General features: G+C 37.1%; 1 protein-coding gene across 1 annotated transcript; it reads right to left on the bottom strand.

Moving 5' to 3' along the window:
- Window positions 1–11,807: 11,807 nt before the first annotated feature.
- Window positions 11,808–22,342, bottom strand: LAMTOR5 (late endosomal/lysosomal adaptor, MAPK and MTOR activator 5). The gene is made up of 4 exons (XM_075195917.1): window positions 22,235–22,342; window positions 19,045–19,106; window positions 18,638–18,755; window positions 11,808–14,332 (listed from the first exon to the last, which is right to left on the bottom strand). The coding sequence occupies exons 1-4, from the start codon at window positions 22,267–22,269 to the stop codon at window positions 14,272–14,274; spliced, it is 276 nt and encodes a 91-aa protein (XP_075052018.1). The 5' UTR covers window positions 22,270–22,342; the 3' UTR covers window positions 11,808–14,271.
- Window positions 22,343–22,738: the final 396 nt, after the last annotated feature.

Here is a 22,738-nt window from a genome sequence, read left to right as displayed (position 1 = left end):
TAATAGGACTACAGCTTTTGTCACTTTGGGGATCAATTCATAAAGACACCAGCATGTGTTCGCCGCACGTTGACAGAAATTGGGTTGGAAGCTTAGATTCTTGCTGTAAAGTTCCTTACCATATAGTTTATTGGGGTGATCGTCCTAATAACAAAACACCAAGACATCCTTTCATAATATAAATTGTAAATTATGAGCATGTTTTCCGAGTAACTGACTGCAGAAGACTTGGGGCTAAATTGTAATATGGCATTTAAATTGTAATTATATGATTTGAATGTTTTTAACATTTATTAATTATACAGAGCAAGAAAGTACACCGTTGCATGTCGCTTTTCCTGCCTGGTGCATATGGTGGCTCACGCTCCAAAAAGACTGCCTTTTCTGCTGCGAGCAAGCTACCTGCGAGGTGAAAGTCAGGTCAAAGCACTACTTGCTCAATGCCTAGCATGATCCAAAAATGATTGTGTAATACAGGAAAGTAAGAGGTCAATGGGGTTGCCCTTATTTCAAGTATATTTGTGATGTTGTTTAACATTAAATACATTAGATTATTTGTCTTGCATGCATATCTTGTGTATTTAAAACCCATGTTTTGAGGTTGCATTGTCTTAAAAGCCTTTGTTCCATCTCCACTTCTTTGTAGGTTATTTAAATAGATGAGACATACTGTAATCTTCCCAAAATATAGAGCAATGCTGTGGGCTTCTGTACATGTGATATCGCAAAACGGACTTCTGTGCTGCACTGCTCTGTTGCAAATGTAGTGATTTTTGTTTTTATGGAAATTCTCACTTTTACCTTTTGCAAATTTCCTTCATTGTAACTACTTGTGTATCAACAAACCATTATGGCCTCATGCATAAGAGAACTATTGCTGTGCTTTAATATGTTTTATTAATCTGATTTGTTCGCCCCCACTGTGCATTTATGCAGATCTGTGCAATTTTGGAACGTTGTCCATCAGGTAATGTATAAAGAAGCTATTAACGTAACGGAAAACCTGACCAAGATGGCACATATTGGCATCCATTTGCAGTAGGGGTTAACGCTACATATATCTTGCTAGCGTAATAGCTGTATGTAAAAAGCTTCAGGGCCAATATCCCAATTACTTTCTGTTTGGAGCGCATTGAACAGAATTTGATCATAAAAATGTCAAAAGCAGCTGTGCAGTTTTTTAATGTAGATCAGGAAACCATGTAGTTGCTCATTTCAAAAATGCAATGAGTACTTAAATGCTTCTTGCTTTAGAGCCTGTTTCTGTATGAAATATTGAATATAAATAACATTTTTGTGGTGCGAGTACACTGCATAATGTTAACGCAAACTTTTCTATGACACAAATGTGTGTATCTTTGGAACCATTGAAGGAGGGAGGGTCTGTTTTAAATCAAGTAAGTACTATCTGTCTGTTCACATGTTTAATTTGGTTTAAAAGTTTGCGGCCTAAATATCTGAAAATTGAAAGTGTTAATAAAGTAAATCAGATGTATTTGCGTCAATCCAATGCTTTGAAGCATGTGACGAGTCTGGAAATATGATGCGACACCCCTGGCTGTGTGTGGTGATGGTAGTGAATTAAATGTAACACACTAGACCAGCGGTTCCCAAAGTGTGCGCCGCGGCTCCCAGGGGCAGCGTGTGTGGAGATGAAGGAGGGCACAGTGTGAGTTAGCTGTCAATTATTCTTTGACAGAAATAGAATTGAAAAAAAAATATAAAAATATTCTTTTCCCTTGGATTTATGTGTATTATTTTTGCATACAACTCAATAAGTATTTCTGTCCTGACCTAAGTACTTATTACGTTTTTTTGACCCAACTACTTCTAAAACAGGACTGCTCGTTAATTATTTTGGAGGGGCGCCTTGAAAAAATTATGGAGACTCTAAGGGTGCCGCGAACTGCAAAAGTTTGGGAACCACTGCACTAGGCATTTTGTGAATTTGGCACTCTGCATAAGTGTAAACTAACTTTTTTTTTCTTTCACTTTTAGCATGTCAGCCAATTGGTTATTCATGGAGTATTCACAAAAAGGGTATTTGCACACGGTGTATTTTTAAACTGCAAATGTGTTTATTTTAACCAATGTTGTCTCATTGATGCTGAAGTAATTTTAATATTTCCCTTTTGAAAATAGGATGTTGAGTTAGATGAAGCAGAAAAAAAACTGAGTGGTACACTTGAAAGACCGTAATGTGAGAGAAATGTGTCGGTCTGAAAATTGGAGGTTAATTAAGTAAACCTATTGTGTATGTGATTTGTTCAAATACAGTACTGTTGCTCATTAGATGGCAGTTGGTCGAAAGAAGGATTTTCAAAGAGCTGGAACGATTAATGTCACTTCTCTTTCAAGGTAAGAGAGGATTCTCTCTTTAGCCATGGTACAGAGTGTATTAGAGAATAGGGTCTACCCAGCACTTTTATTCATAACATTAAGCCTAAGGGGATGTGATCTGCTTAAGTAACGTCAAAACTATACCTGTGTGGACATACCTGATTTTAAGTGTGTTTTATCCCTTGTGTGCTCCTGTGTTTCCTATATTGCAGTTATCCATGCATTTTGGCGATCTACCTTCAGTTTTTTCTGAGAGTAAATTTATTGTGTACATTAGGGATGAATCAAATTCAGGAATTAGTTTGGGATTTGTCTAAAACGTATTTTTTCCCAAAAAAATGGGATTTTAGAGTGCATAAATATTGCTTCTATGAATTAAAATTACAACTAACCTTTAATACTTGAGGCCTCTCTTCCTTAAATATTAAATATACTTCTACTCCCCTAGTAGTTTTTCTAATAGAATTTAGTAAATGTCTGTATTCAGCACCTTGTCCTCTGTAGCATATTTCATATATGTACCTGACTTTCTAACTATCGAAGAGCACTATGAGAAAGCCGTCCAGAGCTTAAACGAATTAGAGATGCTCACTGACCCCCGTGGACTGGTTTTGTATCAGATAAGCCTAAAATTTATATTTTTAAAGTAAGATTGACAGAAGGTACTATTTGACAAATGCAATATTGTGGAAGTTAATTGCTAGGTGGAATTAATAGGTAATGCTAGTGAATTATTTGGCGTATGTGTAACATATATTATGAATCTGTATAATAACCCCCTCCTCTTTCCAGAAGAATTATCTGAGTCTGTAAATGAAGGTTTGCTGCTTATCTCCTGTTGAAAACATACAGAAAATCTCCCTTCCCAGATAACTGTGCGGTAGACTATTGATCACAGAGAAACGTAGGAAGGTAAAACCATAAAAACAGGTAAGAAAATGGTTTGTTTATTGTAAATGTTTAGCGTAAGATTTTTAAATTGGGACCAGTTCCCTTTTTGATGTCTTAATGAATAGTATTCATTTGTAATGAACTTTTAAGTACCTTACCCTCTTTCATCCTCCATTTCTCCCATTCGTACTTCTTGCCACCAGATCTGCTTTACATTGGCTCACCCCCATGTGTCAACCATTTGTCTGCCCCTTTCCCTTTAGATTGTGAGCTCTAGTGAGCAGTGCCCTCTTTCCTCCTGTTCTCATTACCTTTATCTTTTGCTCACCATCTACACTGCACACTTCCTCTTTGGGCTTTCTGCCCCTTCAATCCACTCCTGCATGATGTTCGGACTTTCAGTGGCTCTAAACCTGTTCGCTGTGCTCACTTTTGGGCACATGTTTTCAGCTTGCACTGAATATACTCTTGCATCCCCTTCAGTAGCTGTGTTGAGAGTTAGTGTTTGTCTGTTGTACTGTTATACCTTGTACTGTCTTGTTGTTTGTCCTCTGTACAGTGCTGTAGACAACATGTGGCGCTTTTTAAATATATTAATAGTAGAGATGATGAGAAAGTTTCAAAACTGTCCAGTGGAATACTCGCTTCATTTTGCATTTGGCTGGAGAATTTAGTCTTTATTTATCCTACAGCAGACATAATCATACCACACAGCAGAATTAATTGATCGCTGTCATCTCATTTCTAAGTTATAAGTTCTATGAAATTATAATTTACAAACCGTGCAAAATAGCATTTTTGGGAATGGCAAAGAAGAAAGTTTTACTTGAATACTGTATAACGGGAACTTCACACCGCTGCAAAACAGCATGTTCCACCAGCACACTGTTAGCGAGAAATTACACTTCTCTGTTTCAAGCTGCTGCACCACCACCTAGGAAAATATTTTCCTAATGTGCCACAGCCTCGGGGCTACTCCATGCAGCCATATTTCCCAGGGTTCCTCTATTTCTTACAGCCCTGACTGAAAACATTTGGAAGGGGGGCGGCGGTGGTCTTGTGAACACTTGGACCAATCTCAAGCTGCAAGCAGGAGATTTACACACTACCTCTGCTGCCATATAAAGTTGATTCAGAGAATTTATTTGCCGGTGTTATATTACAAAACTTGCAGAGCCCTGGGGAAGATTGGTGCATGTAGCAGTCCCAGGGGCTTCGATTAGGGGTAGAAGGCAAAATATTAAATATTTTCCTGGGTGGTATAGTGGCAATCTAACCATGATCTGAAGAGGATGAACACTTGCAACAGTGAAATATATTTTCCACATAAAATGACATTAATAAATACTTCTCATTTTAAAGACTCTGAACTACTTCTGCTGTCTGTCCTTCCCAGTCACCTTTGACTTTGATTTCAACTTTCAGGCAACCAGCATCATGGAGCGGTCAGTGATACCATTCCATCACTTTAATGAGATTGACTGACTGAACTGCATGATCATTCTTCTTTTTGCTGGGGTGTAGCTGTGCAATCGGTTGGTTGTTGTATGAATATGTGGGGTGCATCTAAAATGTTATGTATTACACAGCATAGTAACATAGCTTATCACACATAACATGGATCAGCATATAATACACAAGTAACTCCTGCAAACAATATCTAGTGTATAGAAGGAAACACACCCCTAAATTATTATTTATATTAGATGTTACCTCTGAGATCAGAGGATCTGTGACTTATAATATCCTTATTTACTGTATGTGTAACATATATAATTGCCCAAATGATTTGCATATTATACCCAGCAGAGCTCAGAACATATAACGGTACAGTTGTATACCTACTAATATATTCACACCTTAGTTTCATCTTTCATTATAAATTTTCCTGGTGTTACCATCTCCCCAATAAGGACAAAGTGAGACCAAAAAAGCGTTCAAAGTGCCCATTTGCATACACTATTTGTCTGCAGAGTGCTGCTCCTAATGACCTCTTTGGAACCGTTTTCAGAACAGAGGTTAACACAACATATTGCTTATGGCAAAACATCTGTGGGCTAAAACAATCCACACTGTTTTGCATCCATGAATAGTCAAGTTGGAAGAGCAAACTTTATCTTCTATAGAGATGCATTTGCCAACACAACCTACATACACCACTATGCTGCTCCATCCACTGTCAAACTGTGGTCTCCCACATTCCGCTTCTGTCATCATCATAATGGCCCTGTCACCTGCATAATTACACAAAGGGCCAGGTCACTGCCCCCCACAAGATCGTCCTCCTATCCCAGCCCACTTTAGTATGGCGCACACAAAGAAAATAGGGGTTAATATCAGAAAGGTGGCCAGACCATAGTATATTTGACTAGGGTTTTTATTTTTTAAATTTGCCTGCACACAATATAATGGCTTGCTCACCCCACCCACCTTTCATTTCTTCTAGTTGCCAACCCATTTTCCCTTTCAATTGGGATAGTGTTTATTAAGAAATGTTGGCATTGTGCAGAGATGATAAAGCAGTATAAAAGAAAAACCGAGCATATCTGGCAAAAGGTTAAACAAGTCATAAACCTTTACAGTCCTTTTTAACCTATAAAAATATTTTCAAAAGGTAGACTTGTTGGTGGACAACTTGTCTAGATTGTTGCTTCACTCATAACCATCTCTTAAGATTGGTAGGAGTTAAGTTGAACAAACAATTGCCTGAAAATATGTTGTTGGGGGAGATCCATTTTTTTCCAATTACAATAAGGTTTGCTGAGTGAAAGTTCTACATTGATGAGCGATTTCTGGGCAGATAGAACTTGTGCAGTAAAGCCTTAAGACTAGACGGCCTATTTATAAAACATTATCTTGCCATAAATCCTGCGGAAATGGCTGTAGGATTAAGGCAATTTTTAGTTTGTGGACCATTTATAACAGTGTAATGCCAGACATCACAGATCTGTCCAGCATTCACTATATTATCAAGAGTCCCAAATTATGAGTTAAAGACAATGGTAATATTCTCTGTGCAAAGTATATGGCTGAGATAGACCTTTTGGAAAGTTTGTGGATATGTCAGGACAAATCTATTGCCTACTCCCAGTCATCCTCTTGTAACCTACTGACATCACTCTCCAAATAGACAATAACATTCAAGCACAATATGAGACCTTTAGGGGAGTACTTAGGATTTCCAATGAGGGCATGCACAGTGGTGGTAGATCACCTAAGATAGCAATTAAGTATTTCACACTAATGTTTAAATTGCTGAAAAGATAGTTAGCCAAGATAAAATACACAATCGCTTGTCCATACTTACATTGTCTGTAACTTTGTCTCTCCTTTTAAAAAGGAGAGCACTACCCCATGGTGTGGGAGGGAATCTTTTTTTTTTAAAGTTTTATTTATGCAAGGACACATTGATAGAAAATAATGGTGGACACAACGTATACACATAATAAAGTGTACAGGAAAATCACACAGGGTCTACGGCCTGCGTAGAACATAGTATTCAAAGAGTCAACTATATAACTAAATATAGAAAGTGAGTGGCCCAAAGTTTTCATACAGCAAGAGGAGGAAGAAAAGGAATAGAGAAGGGAAAAGGAGAGAACAATGGGGAGGGTGAGATGTGACTAGATCCATTGTGAACAGAAGGAAAAGCTCTGAGAGGAAAGTTAATGACTGGGTTATGTATAGGGTGAACACGCCTGAAAATAGGATAGCCAGAGATCCCATACCCTGGTGAAGGCTCTCGAGGAGTTGCGGATGATACTGGTCATGTATTCCATCCGTTGGGTCTGCTAATTCTGTTAATTATGGACTACAAGGAAGGAGGGAGGGCTTGCAGTCGCCAGTCAGCCACTATTTGGCAGGAAGCTGCTGAGAGAATGTGCCTAATTAATTTATTTTGATGACGGGATGCAGAGGGGGCTCCCATGGGAAGGAGAAAAAATTTAGGCTCCAGGGGAATAATTCACTGAATGAATCTAACCTAACAGTTTTGGGCACGACCACCATATATGAAGGAATGTGCCCTCATGGGAGCACCACCGCCAACACCAATCAGACGAGTCAGGAAGTATTCGACAGACGCAAATGTACATAGTACCAGCGATATAGCACCTTGTAGATGTTTTCTTTTATTCTAACACAGATGGAGAATGTTGTCTCAAGTCCTTATATCTCAGACCATTCCTCCTCTAATAGCTCTTCACAGAGGTCCTGCTCCCAGGCCAGTTCATGTGGGCCTCCAACATTTGAGGTGGAAGAAGCAAGTTCGTAATAAAGAGAGAAAATGAGACCTTTTGTTGAAGATTGACGTAAGCAGAGGGATTCAAAGGTAGAGAGAGGGCGGGATGAGAGGCGGTCTTTGACAACACTATGGAATTGACGCAATTGGAAAAACTGGTCAAAGTGCTTTGAGGGAATATGAAGGTGAACTTGAATGTCAGAAAGTTGAGGGAATGTCGTGGAGGAGGTTAGGTGATTGAGAAATCTGACTCCCTGAGAGTGCCACGGCTGAAATGAACCAGGATGAAGTCAAGGGAGAAAATCCATGGAGTTAAATAACTGGAAGGGGTGAGGCGATAGGCCAAACTTTTGAAATGAGGCGTCCCAAATGGATAATGAATGTGATATAACTGGATGGAGTAGAAAACATTTGGGGCGACGAGACCTTGGGAGCCATAGGAGAGAAGACAGTGAGAGCAGCCCCAGACCTTCAGCCTCAATTTTAATCCAGACTCTGGTTTCTGGGAGGGACTCTATCTTATGTTTAAGTAACCTATATCTCACTATATCCTTAAAGAACAACTGCAACGCTGTTGTATTATCACAGGAGCATGGTATTGCCCTTTGTTTATACAATCCTAATACTAAAGAAAATTGTAAAATATTCTGGACACAGATGACTTCCAATCCCTCCTAGTGAACAGGTGCACCATGAATTTACAGGTGCATTGTCTACAAAGCAAGTGTTTGAGTAACAGGTTCACATTTTAGTGAGTCATTTGCATAACAGATTAAAAAATTAGTGGTAAAAAAAAAGTGGCTGAATTTACATAAGTCAACCGACAACTGATAAGATTTAATTAAACTGCTTAAACCAAACCAAATGGTACATGAATCAGGCTATAGGTCTTTGCATGCCCCATTCCTTAGCAGAAAGCAAATCTTATAGAAAAGTGCCACAATCCTAAACATTATACTTATTTTATTTATTATTATAATAAAGGGAGATGGGTGAAATCCTGAGCAAATAGCTGCAATCTTCTAATTAGTGTCACCTGCACTTCTAATGATGCATTTTCAAGCCAAGAAGCAGCTCATTTAGCTCTAATTGTTAAAGCCTGCACTTACAATTCTAATGACGTCTACAGGTTTCTTGTTTTATCACAGGAAGTAAGTAGTTACTATCATGATGTATTTGAGTGCTTTAAACATTGTTGAACACATGTGCAACTTGCTATATCCGGTTTTTTTGTTTTTTACCTTTAAATTACCTTAGGTGCTCAAACATCTTGTGTGGCACCTGTTTAAGAAAATACATTAAAGTTAATAAAGAATCCTAGTAGCACTTCCACACTATATTTTACAGTAGCATTAAAAATGGCAAATGTGACACCACCCTAGCGGAAATGTCCTGTACAGATAGGTGGATTCACACACTGGCACACCCAGTAAACATAATTGATGCACAATGCAAACTTTGAAATAAAGAAAATGTTTGATTTACTTTAGCTCATACCCAAGAATATCTTGTTACTTTTTCTATTGAAGGCTAGCTCTGTAAACACATGTGATTTTAATGCTCTGGCTAGATTTGTCTAAACAGATTTTCAGTATTCAAATCCTCTGACTTTTGGCAATAAACAATCATACTGGTAAATAGAGTATTTATTCAGTAAGAATAGATGTGCAAAATAGGTACATGCCTGACCTAATTGCTCTTGCCCCTGCTTATTGATGTAAGCGCTGTGTTCATAAATATTCATTAGCCACATCATGTAAATGTGTCACATGAGATCTCCATGAAAAATGGGTAATGTCACACCAACCTTTGGAATACAGTATAGGACATTTCCAAAAGTTAGTATGCAAACCTTTAATTTTTATTTTGCAGCTCATGTTCTAATAAGTTGTAATTGAATCTATCATTAAATATTGTATGTTTGTTAATAACTAATTTTGCATGTTCTTCATGAATGTTACCAGAAAAGGTTATATTTTACTCTTCATCCAGAATCGGCTGGGAATTCCAATACTGATAATGCTCCAAGTAGAACTTGTCATCATTACAAAACAGTAAGTCTGTACAGTTACTACTTTTCAGTGCTTGTCAATAAACAAACAATAAAGTTAAATATTTAATCAAATTGGTTGTTGTGATTATTTTTTTTTTGGGAGGGGAGGTTCTTCCTTTTTAAGTTCTCCTATTTCTCACAGATGTGTAACTAGTATCCTGAAGACAGCAATGAACACATCATGTGGCTAGATTACCTGACAATTACAGTATAATTATGAACATTCATGTAGAAAAATGTTTATAGGCTGTAAAATTCTATGCAATAGACTAGACTATGGAGTGGAAAAGCAATAAGAAAAGCATTATACTACCTCAATGTAATAGTGTATGAGTTATTAGTGAATACATGGATTGGCTACAATTCAGTGGGAGCATGCAAAAGGCAACTTCAGTTGTTGGGACTCTGGCAAAACTCTCCACTAAAAGGTTAATACAGGAAATGGGGACAGCCCTTTGTTTAAACTTGTTTTCTTGCAACAGAATAGCAATGTAAAAAAAAAAAAGTTTGATTACAACTCAATAGCATTTTCTGAGCAAGTTTTCAGAAAGAATCACACAAATTATTTGGTACTTTAGCACCTGTCCTAACAGTTTATGTAGCATAGTATTCATCAAGCAGGAAAACAAGAGCATGGAGAGTGCTGACAAGAGAAGGAGCTGTGTAACGTATCAGCAACATCATTTCACATACAGTACATAGAATAATTTATCCATTTCATGCCTGGATGCTTTCTCACCTTAATGGCTAAACCAGAATTCACATTCTGGCAATATGCATATCTCATAGGGAATAACCTTTTATATTTTACAGTTTTTGGATACAGATAGCTTTTTTTTCATAGTTGTAATATATTTTTATTATACTATCATATGGGGTGATATTCATCAGATTGTTCAAAGTTATTTTTACAGAAATAGCACAATCCCAGATATATAACCTGAAAGGTTATGAGCTTGGTATCCCAATACTTGGGAAAATTAATAGGTGTCCAGGGATAGTTCATTTGAAATGTTTTTCCCTCTTGCTACCCTGTCACTGCATAAAACCTCGAAGTGGGTAAAAGAGGATATATCAGGGGGCTGGTACCACTAGAAAAGTTTTGGCATGATAATTATTCTGTGCGAGACCTCTTTGTATGCGTAACCATGCAGAATGTGTATACACACTGATGGATGGCACTTCACATTCTTTTTACAGGCATTTCATTTATTTTTTAATTACCGGTATGTATATTCAATAGTTACTTGCATATAATATCTGATTTGGACCTCCATTGCACTTTTAAGAGGGTTTACCCACATCTAAGGAAATCCAAAATGACAACATAGTGATGTAATTGGGTTTCCTAGTAACCTCCCTGCACAGAATATGAAAGTGCACAGCATTATCTGCATTTTGAGTGATGATCACATTGATTTGGTTCCTACCATCTCCTCGCACCAGGGGGCTGTCATTGACAAGCCTGTTAATGACGCTCACAGCCACAACTACTGCCCACCTTTTGTCTACATTGGCTCAACTATGTGGGTGGTAATGGGTGAAGACCTTAGTTGTTCTTACTGTTCAGTTAAAGAAATATTTAAATGTAACTACTTTGTGTACACTACTAAAACTTTTTTTTTTTAGGACTGACAGATTTATTTTATTTGCATTGCACAAGTTAAAATCACTATATTTTGCCCAAAAACAAAGCTTTTCCATGATTCGTCCCATAGTTTTAGTGCAATTAATAAAACCAGAGAAAACAAAATAAGTATTCAGCTAGGGCTAGCAAACGTGTATGGTATACGATATATACAGAGCCTAGAAACAAAAGTAATTTAGTCTTTTAATTGTTTTTATATTTTTCACATTTTGTCAGCACTGATAGGTTCGGTTTATCTGATAGCAGCTGACAGGCAGGGAAGATTGGAGACAGATCTTGCAACTCCATGAACTTCCCCATTCTTAAGTAAATCTCTGCAGGTGTCACTATTGTGACACTTCAGGATTCCTATAACCAATACATTAGCAGCTGGGTTATGTGTATAGAGCTGCATATTAAGTGGACATAAATTGAAGTCCGTTCAGCCCAAGCCTTGCCTCAGACATAATATTCTGGCTGTGGGCAGGAAGGGGAGCAAAGGGGAAGTAAAGATTCTACATACTTCAAGTAAAAATGTTTTCTACTGTATGCTTCTATATTTTTTTTACATTTATTTTCTAACCATAATCTCACTTTAGCCTCGTCCCTGTCGCAATAAGTGAGGAAATGCAGAAACAAACTTTCCACACTGAAAATAATGGATGGGTGTGTTTAATGCATACATTTTCAGTATTTTTTCTATAGGTTCAGCAAATCTATTTAAGGCTTTTAGTTTTCTGGATGGAGCACTTAACTTCTATATTTACAATCAGTAGGGAATGTGATCAGTGCAAAGTCATTTATATCAACAGAACAATGTGATGTAAGAAATTTGTTATAGAAAATGACTGTTCAGTTACATTAACTTAAACAAATATCTGCATTATATAACGCATCCTAATTTTACTCGCCCTTTAAGAACTGGAGAGGGGATGTATAAGAAGCAGGACACCTTATTGTGTGTGTGTGTATATATATGTATAATAAATTTGATTATATATCTCAGAGTTACACTGCTGCGCAGTGCTGCCCGTAACTGATCCGGAGGCACTCCGCGGACAATTCCCTCCCTAAAAGCGATGTCAGATCTCACCACACCCTGCTTCCTTCTCCGACCTCCTAGAAAAGAGAACTCAATTTAAAATAGACTGAATAGATTCAGGTCTGCAGAAGTGCTAAAATACATGGTATCTAGTAGCTTGTCAGGAAGAGTGCATGTGATTGTGACTTAAATCTATTACTGCTTATACTAATTTGTAGCCTTTGTTCACAACCTCCTGAAAGTTGTAATAGGGCTCTTCTGTGCCTGTACTTTAAGAAGCCATTAGCAAAACAAAAACTTGACTTTGTCCATTAAGCCCAGAAGCAGAATACGGAGCATACAATCCTTATAATAGGTACACACTGGATTTAGCATGCATTTACCCAATTGTTGCATTGTATTCACTTTTTGATAAAAAAAATAAATAAAAGTTTGGCTAGCTGTAAAAAGGTTACTGAACATAATAAACTTTTGTTATACACACAGTTTCAACAAACCATGAACCATCTCCCCCCAAGTGTTGAGTGAGCTGTGAACATATGATTTGAGGGTACATGCACAATTAAATGCTTAAGTGGCTCAGCTTCTGCTTAATGTATAAACACTTGTGTGAATTTCAATTAAGATGGTTTACTAATCATAACTTATCATTGATTTGCATACACAACAATATACTTGAAAATGTGCAAAAAAAAAAAATACAGTAATCAATATAGTCAAACATTGCTGATATTTTTGAATTATCCTTTTGATTAGCAGACTAAAGCTCTAAAATGTTAATCTAAACAGGTAATGTTAATTGTACCATCACAAAAACTGCTACTTTCGAGAATGTAATAAAAAATAAATAAGTATATTAAGGAACAAGTATCCTAGCTTTGTCCAGCAATGAACATAATACCAAACCAATATAGAAGGCAATTACTCCAAGCTGGCAGATAAGCACATGCAGCACAAAGGTGAGTCTTCTGCAGACCCAGATTAGTTCAGTTAATGTAAATGACGTGAAGGACAGTTACAACATTTCTGACTGTCTTAAGATTTCTAACTAATTAATCTTTCATGTCTCCATCTTCCACTGTTTTTACCCAATTCCAGCCATGCCAGACCACCAGTAGCTGCCCAGAAAAGGCAGTAGCCCTTCAGTTGCCAGAGACATTTTCCCAACCAACAGTTACAATTCGATTACCTTATGTATTAAATATTACCCACACCACTTAAATAACAAGCACATCTGGGCAGGGTCATCTTTACCTTCTGTTTCACAGTATTGTTGAGCACTTTCTGTATTGTGATCCCCTTAATGTCCAGTACTGGGTAATATGTCACACCTTCTAAATTTAGTAGAATATCCTAGGTCCATCTCCGGTACAAGACTTTGGTTTGGATGGATTTTTGTAACCTGTTTCTCCCATAAAAATAAAAATCACTTGTATGTACACACCTCTACTTGGCTTTCAGAAAAAAAAAAATGTTATTCAATGCATTGTGTAGTTAATACTTAAGAACTATGCATAATTTTTTTATTTAGAAAAGTTGACATTTCATATCACTAAATATTGTTTCTGAAAGTGAACCAAGTGGTTTGCAATTGTTCATCAAATATGAATTGGCTAGAAGTATACTGAAATTAAATAGACTGGCGACAGAAAAAAAAATCCAAAACTACATTTGTTTTAAAGTCAATATTACCTTTTAGGGCATACTTACACAGGAAAATATCTATGTAGGGTGTATGCAAATTCATACTTGTAACCTGGATCTTGTGCAAGTCCACCTTTCACATACATTTATTCATTAGCATATTGAAGCTTTGAATACCGAATATGTTATTCACAAAGGCTTGACTAAGTAAAAAGGAGTCGCCGATATTAAGAAGGTTGGAGAACTTGTCATAATAACTCTTTAGAAATAGTAATCGTGAGACAGGAGAATACAAAACATTTTAACACTATAACAATTTAGGTAGAAATCTTTTCAGTATGTTAGGTTTTTTTTCTTTCAAGATTTAATATACAATCATTGGAGAAGGTGATGTGTTAAGTTTCATACTCAATCTGCTGCACATAAAGAAGCTCTTAGGAGGACATTTTGTGAACTGCTACTGTCAGGCGGTCATGCTTCTGAATCATAATTGTTCTATACAGGGGAAAAAAAAAAATATGAAAAGTTAGTGTTTTACAATTTGAGTAACCCACTAGTTACCTTTAATAATTCTACATTCATCTTCACTTGCTTCTTTTGTAATATCTGCCAATGTACTGTACATTACCCTGCTTTAACCTGGCGAATCTAGCATTAATGTCATATTTCAATAACTAGCTTATTTGTAATGCCAACACTTGCATATAACTATATTTCCTAATTTATGAATACATTGTATCATTGTATTGTTAGGGTATAAAGAATTTTTTTTCACATAAACCAGGGAAAACTGACGATTTATTCTTGAAAGGCGATTTATACAGTGAGAACTAAAATTCTCTTGAAGATGAAGACCACTATATAAAGGTGTGATGTTGTGTATATTTGAAGAGCGTATTACGTATTTGAACACAGTAAGGCTGGTGGCACACCAATCATTTACACCCACAAAAAATATATATACATATTATTACTACTGTAGAGCTGGCATGAAAAAGACTGCCTGAAAACCACTCCATAATATCGCAGCAGCGCAGTAAAAAGACGTATTTCAAGCATGTGTTTGCAAATGCTGTGTATAAACACAATGGGCCAGATTCATTAAGGAAAGTAAAGCAGAAAAAATGAGTAACTTGGCAAAACCATGTTGCATTAGAGGGAAATGTAAATTTAAAATATGATGGCAGATTTATAGTTTGGCTAGAGCATGTCCTAGATCAACTTTACATTTCAGTGTACTAATAAGTTATCAAGTATTTGTGTGCTACATGAAAAAAGTCAGTATTTATCTTATGTGCAAAATAATAAACTAATTTGCAACCCTTGCATTGTAACATGGTTTCGGGTTTTTTGTCTCACTCTTCTTAAAGAATCAGGCCCAACAGGTTTTTCTGTTGTGCTTTTCCCTCCTAAATACTTTTCTGTAGAAATTAATTTCTACCTATATCAGGCCTGGACAACCTGTGGTTCTCCAGGTGTTTTGAAACTACAACTCCCATCACGCTTTGACAGTGGATAGCTTGCAGAACATGCAGGGACTTGTAGTTTCACAACACCTGGAGAGCCACAGCTTTGCCAAGCTTTACCTAAATAGTAATGCAGGAGCAGATTTAATACACAGTTGTAAGCAGGAAAATTGTTGATGCAAAACTAATTCTTAATTCATTCAACAACTTTTCTGCAAATGCATCTACTTCTTGCCTTATACATAGGTGCACACCCACTTCTTACTTTAGGGATGTGCATAATGCAGTTTAAGAGATGAATGGTCATGGTGGACTTCACTTTAAAGTCTTGCCTATTATGAGTTTTGGACCACCCCTTTTATTCACATACAGCTTTTTATTCTAAATGAGCATTATTATGGCTATTAAGCATTTAATGTGTCACATTTGTCTTTATATTGAAAAACTTTTGTAGGTGCACAAATAAACGGTCTGGGATAGTGCAAAATATGTCGCAAGCATTGGCCAAATATATAACAAGTCAGTCATTTTGCAGGGCTAAAGATTTTGTGACCAGGTACAACCCCAGCCCTCTACCCCTTAAAGCCCATGTAAATATGTCTTCTTACAACACAAAATGTGCATGAGCCCACAATCCACCCAGCAACTCCACTCAGAATGATCACAATGTTTCATCCCTGTAGTCACCTCTATCCTGATGAGCTAATTCTCTAAATCTGTTTTCATTTACTGTATTAGAGTAATCATGCAGAAACAGATAATTAGAAATAATACACAGTTGGATTAATAACATTATATGCTACCAATATACAATATTATTTATTTCATGTGTGTTTGCAGATAGGGAGCTTCCCTTAAAGTCAGAATATCTTTCTAGACTGAACTAAAGTCATGTGACAGACAGGAGGGGTATTCCATTGTAAACATTGTTTGCCTATCAGTACCTGCACGCTATAATTATTGCCTAATATCCCTAAAGTATTAATCAAGGCAACACGGAATTCTAGGAAACAGTATGCTTGTTTTCATGTTGTCAGCCATACGATAAATGATCAAAACATAACATGTTTATGACAAAGATAGGCCTATGGCTTTAAAGCCATTCTGGAAAGTGTGTCAGCGTTTATAAAAAAAAATGAAGACCTAAAAAGGGCTTTCATACAAGCCAAATTTAAGATATATTTTCAATGATAAAAGGCACGTGCATGGTGGATTTTTTTTTACTTTTTTTAAATTGTGATTTAGGATTTTTTTGCCTTTCAAGTGTCAAAAACCAAGTCGAATTTATGACGTTTGTAAAGGGGAGTTTGATATCACAATCTTACTAAATTAGTTTTATAGGAGCGTCACATCGCTATTCTGTGCTATATTTAAGGTTCAGATGCATTAAGTGAGCAGATTGTGAAACTCTCCCACTTTAAACATGCTTACACGTGGACATACAGAAGTTGGATGAGCTATGGGCCCCATGATATTAAACTAATCTTTCCTTTTTCATGCCAGGTTTGTCCTTTTCTCAGCTTTAAGCTCCATCACACTGAGTTGTCAGATGTGTTTGTTAAAACGTGTAACAAACAAGTGTTACATTACAATGCCTGCTAATATGTTATTAAAGAGTGATGTCTCTTTCTTTGATTCAATGTATTGTTTTAACTTATTACTCAGATTAAGGATAATGTGTGACCCTTATAAAAAGGTTAGAGGGCTACACCTACAGCCCATCACTGCATTAAACAGTGGGTGTGTTTTGGCACTTAGAAGGATAATAGTGGCTGTCCCACTGTCTTGGGGCCAGATCAATATCTATTCTGAATGCCCTACATCAGCCAGTGTAATTTACTTTGGAGTCCCCTGGGAGAGGAGGTCTTGGAAATGAAAGGAGTGTGCTGAGGGGGGGCTGAGAGTCAGGAACACCCCTTCTCTCATACAGTACCTGTTACATCTGTATCTCTACCTTAGCACATATGCTTCAGCAGGAGGACCCTAATACTCCCACTATCTCATGCTGTGGCTCAAGTTTGACCGCATATACCGCAGGATAATGGTGCTAATGTCACACATATCAGGAGACTCCTCAACATTACAGTGAAAAACAGCAATGTTTTTAGTCACCATATAGGTCCTTCAAAAAAAAAAAAAGGTGAGAGATGTCTGTTTACTGAAGTATTCTGCTGGAATACATTTGACATATAACTGGGTGTTACCCTATTCTCTGGGATACAAGTGGGTTGAGTTTGTAGCCTGCACTTTATTAATGCGCCAACCTAAATGTTCTGCAGGAAGCTGAACTACATAGATTCATCTACCTAGGATCCCTTTCCCTGGTGCAATGCAGTTTACTGCCATTTTAATAAACTTCAATAAATAATGTAAAAGCTAGGTGAATCAAAGGGGCAAGAGATGAATCAAAGGACAAAGAAGAGGTGAAGGATAATTTATTCACCAACCCTTCTTAAGATGCCAACCCTGGTGAATGTGACATATTAGATTTTTTCCCCCACTATAAAAAGTGACAGGAAATTGAAAGAGACACTGCTGCACCAAGGTTTGGCACTGTTTTGTGTGTTAATTGCTTCAGGCCCCCAGCGAAGACCTGCATATGGTCCTTAGATGGTGGAATTTTTCATATAGTGTGACATGCACAGCCATCACCCTCTGAAAAGCCTATAACCATGTTTTAGGGACTAACTTTAATTGTGCCTCAGTACCCATGAATACAAGAAGGGATAAGCAGAATGTTGGTCTTGTTAAAGACACAAGACCACAATGGACATACCCTCAGCTTAAGATTTTTGTTTCTTGCATCACCTGTTCTACAATTTTTACTGCTTGCACATTTTGGGTTTCTGCATTCTAGTAAAGTTATGCAGAATGTTTGATGCAAATGGAATTAGCTAATGAATTACATTTTTCACAGAAAATATATATATATATATGTTAAGATGTGTTATCATCAACATAAGTTAAAATTGAAGCCCATACTATATTACTTGGGGTGGAAAAACCTGACAGACAATGTTCTCCATCCAACCTTGGACAATTGATAGCCCTTAGTTATGTTGGCCTTGCCAACTACTTGATGGTCATTCATGGTCTGGCTAATCTCTACACTACTTTGGAATTTCAATTATATGCTTACTACAACTGCCCAAACTTAAGTCGCCACTGTACACATAACAGATGATGGACATTATGCAACATACTCTGATGCATAAAATGGCATCTTTCCAAGAGCAGAGTTACTTGTTGGTTTGCACAACTTGTACTTCAATGTACCCAAAATCAGGAGTTGATTACTTTAATTAAAAACAAAGTAACTGTAAGTGTAGCTTACCCACTGTCAGATTCCAGACAGACAACAGGCACATCAGTGGGGTCCAATGTAAGCTTAGCTGCCTGCTGAGGGAGGATGGAGATTACACCAGCATGCTCGTCAGAGAGACTTCCACAACCTTCAAAGAAAGAAGAGGTTGTAAAAAACAGGTGTACACCTGTATACACTGCCCTCCTGATACCTGCACAGTGGGTGGATGTCCCTCCTTAATTTTACTTCCACACATGCACAGGGAGCACATGTACTGTTACCATGTAGGAAGCGATGATCATCATGAATGACAACATTCAACCTCTGGTTGAACTTAATTTGGAAGATACCAGAGAAGGCTACAGCTCACATGCATGTGAATGCCTAATGCACAAACCCTAACTAGAGCATTTTAATGTCATTAGTTAGAGACTTACACCCCAAATTTAATCCCTGTGAATCAGTGCACAAGACTCCAATAACCGATGGATTTTTCATCCTGCAAAGAAAGATACAAAGCAAAAGTTTTACAATGGTTAGTGAGGAAGGGGCGACATGTTTACATGAAGGGAAAAAAAAAGTTTACATTTAAGCATGGAATTAACTTTCAGCGCCATCTTCATAGCTTCTACTGACTTGTTATACTGATAGAGTCTGCCATGAGAATCAACATCACTGGATTCTATTACAGTTAAATGCTTGTTCAGCTGTCTGCAGGAACAATTCATAATTTTATTTTATTCCCCCTTTTCTATAAATGAAAAAAATCAAATAAAAATGTAAACAAATTAGAAATCACCAGCATTAGCTGATGACTGAGAAGTTCCTCTCTCTTATGGGGGACTTCACACCCTGGAGCCCACCGATCATCTACGTTGGTCTTCCTGTCTGGCCACTAGCACAGGAAATAGCTATCTTATGTAATTATATAAGGTAATCTGCAAGAATTGCAAAATACTGGAAATGGCTGTACCATTTACAAAATACAGCCTTTTCCTGCTCAGGTGACCTCAGAGGTGACCAAAGTTCAGACATTGCCTCTAACGTGATGAAATATAGTGCCTTTCAGTCACAGAAGCAGCGGAGAAACACTGTTAATGCATATAAGTGTCCTCCTTAGAAGTTAAAATGAAGTAAATTAAATAAGAAGAAAAAGCCCAGACCACCCACAGTGATGAGATTATTGGGTTAATCCCTATGCAGTCTAATATAACCCTCTCCCAGTTAAAGTGCAATGAGCTTGCTCATAAGGTTTCCTACATTTAGCTATTATAACAGTGCTTTCAAATGAGTGCCAAGTTTACAAGCTTGTGAATGTGGGCTTTCTGGTCTCTCTGACTAGCTTCAACCTCTGGATGTAGAAAACATTACTGAAATTACCCTAAGGTTGCATCATATCACCCCCCCCCCCCCCTCCCAAAAAAAACCCCTTCTAATAGGGGTTCAGAATTTGCCAAATAGCACACCGCACCTTACAGGCAGGCATTTTTTCTGAAACACTAAAGGAAGCAGTTGTTAGACCTCTATAACAACCTTTAGACTCAGACTACTTGGCTTAATGATCTTCTGATGTGGGCAGCTCAGTGGCTTAGGAACCTCTGCCTCACAGCAATTGGGTCATGAGTTAGAGTTCCAGACCAGGGAGTAAATGTATGAACGTCCGATTTTTTTCAACTCGCCGGAAATCGGCGACTTTGCAGTGAAAATTTAAAGCGGTGACTTGCCTTTACAAGCCATCGCCGCTTTAAATTTTCACTGTAAAGTCACCGCTTTTTGACGAGTTGAAAAAAAATCGGACGTTCATACATTTACCCCCTGGTCTTATCTGTGTTGAGCTTGTATATTCTCCCCGTTTGCATGGATTTTCTACGGGTGCTGAACAAGACTAAAATTTTATAAATATATCCTATTCCAAGTAAGATTTTAAGGGGTAAATCACAACTTTCTATGTATAGCTCTATGAGTGCTTTCCTAATAAATACTTTTCTTGTACCAAATACTTCTCTATATATTGCATGCAAGCATGACTGAATGTAATGCTGGTGAAATATGCACAGGTAAGTTCAGATTTTTAAAGTGTACACTTCTTTTAACTAAATCTATTTTCTTGCACATACAGAGTATAAATTTAAGACAAAACAATTTATATTTTAGTTATTTTTAAACATTAGAAAGCATAAATTCAGTTCAAGTGAGGTACTAGGTAATAAGTGGAACTTGTCTAAAAATACATTTTAAATAACAGAAGAGACTCATCCGATCTTAACTCTAAATTGTAATGTTAAAATAAAGCTGTCACCTATTTTTGTGTTACATGACATTCTTAGGAGCAGATTCAATTGGTCGCAATGTTCCTCAGAACATCGCAGCCACTCATTTTTTACCAGTAGTACGGTCAAAATTAACGCTCATTTTTGCTCGCACCTCTTTGTGGTGCAAACAATAATGAATGAGATTTTTTTCTCAATCGAATCTGCCCTTCGGGGGGCATTCAATTCTCAAAATATCTACGGGAAGTGCCTCCAAAACAGTCACAAAACACCTCATGCAAATTTTTTTATTTTACAGAAGTAATGCTCATTTTTGCTCATGTCCTATAGAGTTGCAAGCAAAAATGAGCATTACTTTTCCCCTTAGCAATGGTAAAAAAGTGTGTCCGCAATGTTCTTATGAACATCAAGAACAACTGAATCTGCACAGTGTGTAAAAACAAAGGTGTTCATCAGAATATTGCCAAAATTTAAGTACCGGTATATCAAAAACTTGACAACTGACAAAGTACAAAATTTCCAAAACTCCTTGGTAACGAAATGTGTAGCTTGTCTTGCAGACTTTCCTCTGCGGTAATTAAAAAAATGAATAATAATAATAATAATAATAATAATAATAATAATAATAATAATAATAATAAAGTATCCCCACCATCACATAATGTAAAAACCATATTATACAATGGCTCAAAGGCTGACAAGGGACAAGAGTCCTAAATAGCAAAACCATAGCATGTCACTTATTTCATGTACAAAGCAATTCTGTAACTTAGTTACGAACAACCGGTCATTCAGACACTGGTTTCCAATCTTTCCAGGCTAAGGTAGTTGTGTTCTAAGCAGAATTTTGTTTCGGTGCATAACAAAAAAAAAATGTACTAAACAATATTTCTGAAAAGCCAAATTTGTCTTTAAAATGACTGGTGTAAGTGGCAACCCATAGAGATTTCTGCTTGGCATTAGCCCCTTTCTGATGATAAATAAAGCATCATTCCTTTTAACTTATGCTTCATAAAGCTAACCCAGTACAACTGCAGCTCTCCAACCTAGTACAGGGATCCTTTATTCTTTTACTATAGTAGTATAATACAAGGAATATGTGTTACAGTTCATACAATGAAACTTGCCGGAGGTAAAATTTACCTGAGGGTATCAACTGACTCGATAGAGAAAAAGGTGTAAAATACCTAAATTGAGCAGATTATTTCGGGGTTTTTTTTTGCTTTGCACGCAACCCGCTATGTTTAGGTCTAAATAATGCACCAATGTCCCACCAGGTAATAAGAACTTATTTTACACATCTGATACATATATAATAAGAGATGACGATTGCATGTCTTTATCATAAGACTCTTACGTGTCCTCTAGGTGCTGCTCCAGAGCCGCCTCCATATTTCCAGTCTGCTCGTATCGCCTGATATCAAATGTAATTCTACTTCCCGGTGTACACTCACGTGATCCGGTCAGCTGACACTGTTCTTACGCACATCATTGTGTCTCCAACGTGCTCTTTCTCGCGATCTACACGGTTACGCGCTTTTCTCACTTATGCAGGTTCGGCTCTAAAAGAGGGACCTCTAGTGTTCACTGTCTGAATTACTGCATTGCTAGTTTTCAATGTGTTACGGCGCGTTCTTATTACAAAAGGTTTGGGAAAGTAAAGCATAAGGCGTATTTGCCAACTATCTCTAATTTCCAGGGACAGTCCCAGGTTTTTGTCTCTAGAAATGTCACCATTTTTCAACTGATTCCACAGTACAATTCATGTTTTCAATTTATAATTACAATTTGACAACTTTTGAAAAATAATTTAAGAGAGATTTTGCAAATAAAGCCTATGAGCCTGTACTATTCTGCCAAA

Source organism: Mixophyes fleayi, chromosome 2, assembly GCF_038048845.1.
Source record: "Mixophyes fleayi isolate aMixFle1 chromosome 2, aMixFle1.hap1, whole genome shotgun sequence".
NCBI classification, from domain to species: domain Eukaryota; kingdom Metazoa; phylum Chordata; class Amphibia; order Anura; family Limnodynastidae; genus Mixophyes; species Mixophyes fleayi.
The sequence above is the reverse complement of the archived record's forward strand: the minus strand, read 5'-3'. Positions and strand labels throughout refer to the sequence as shown.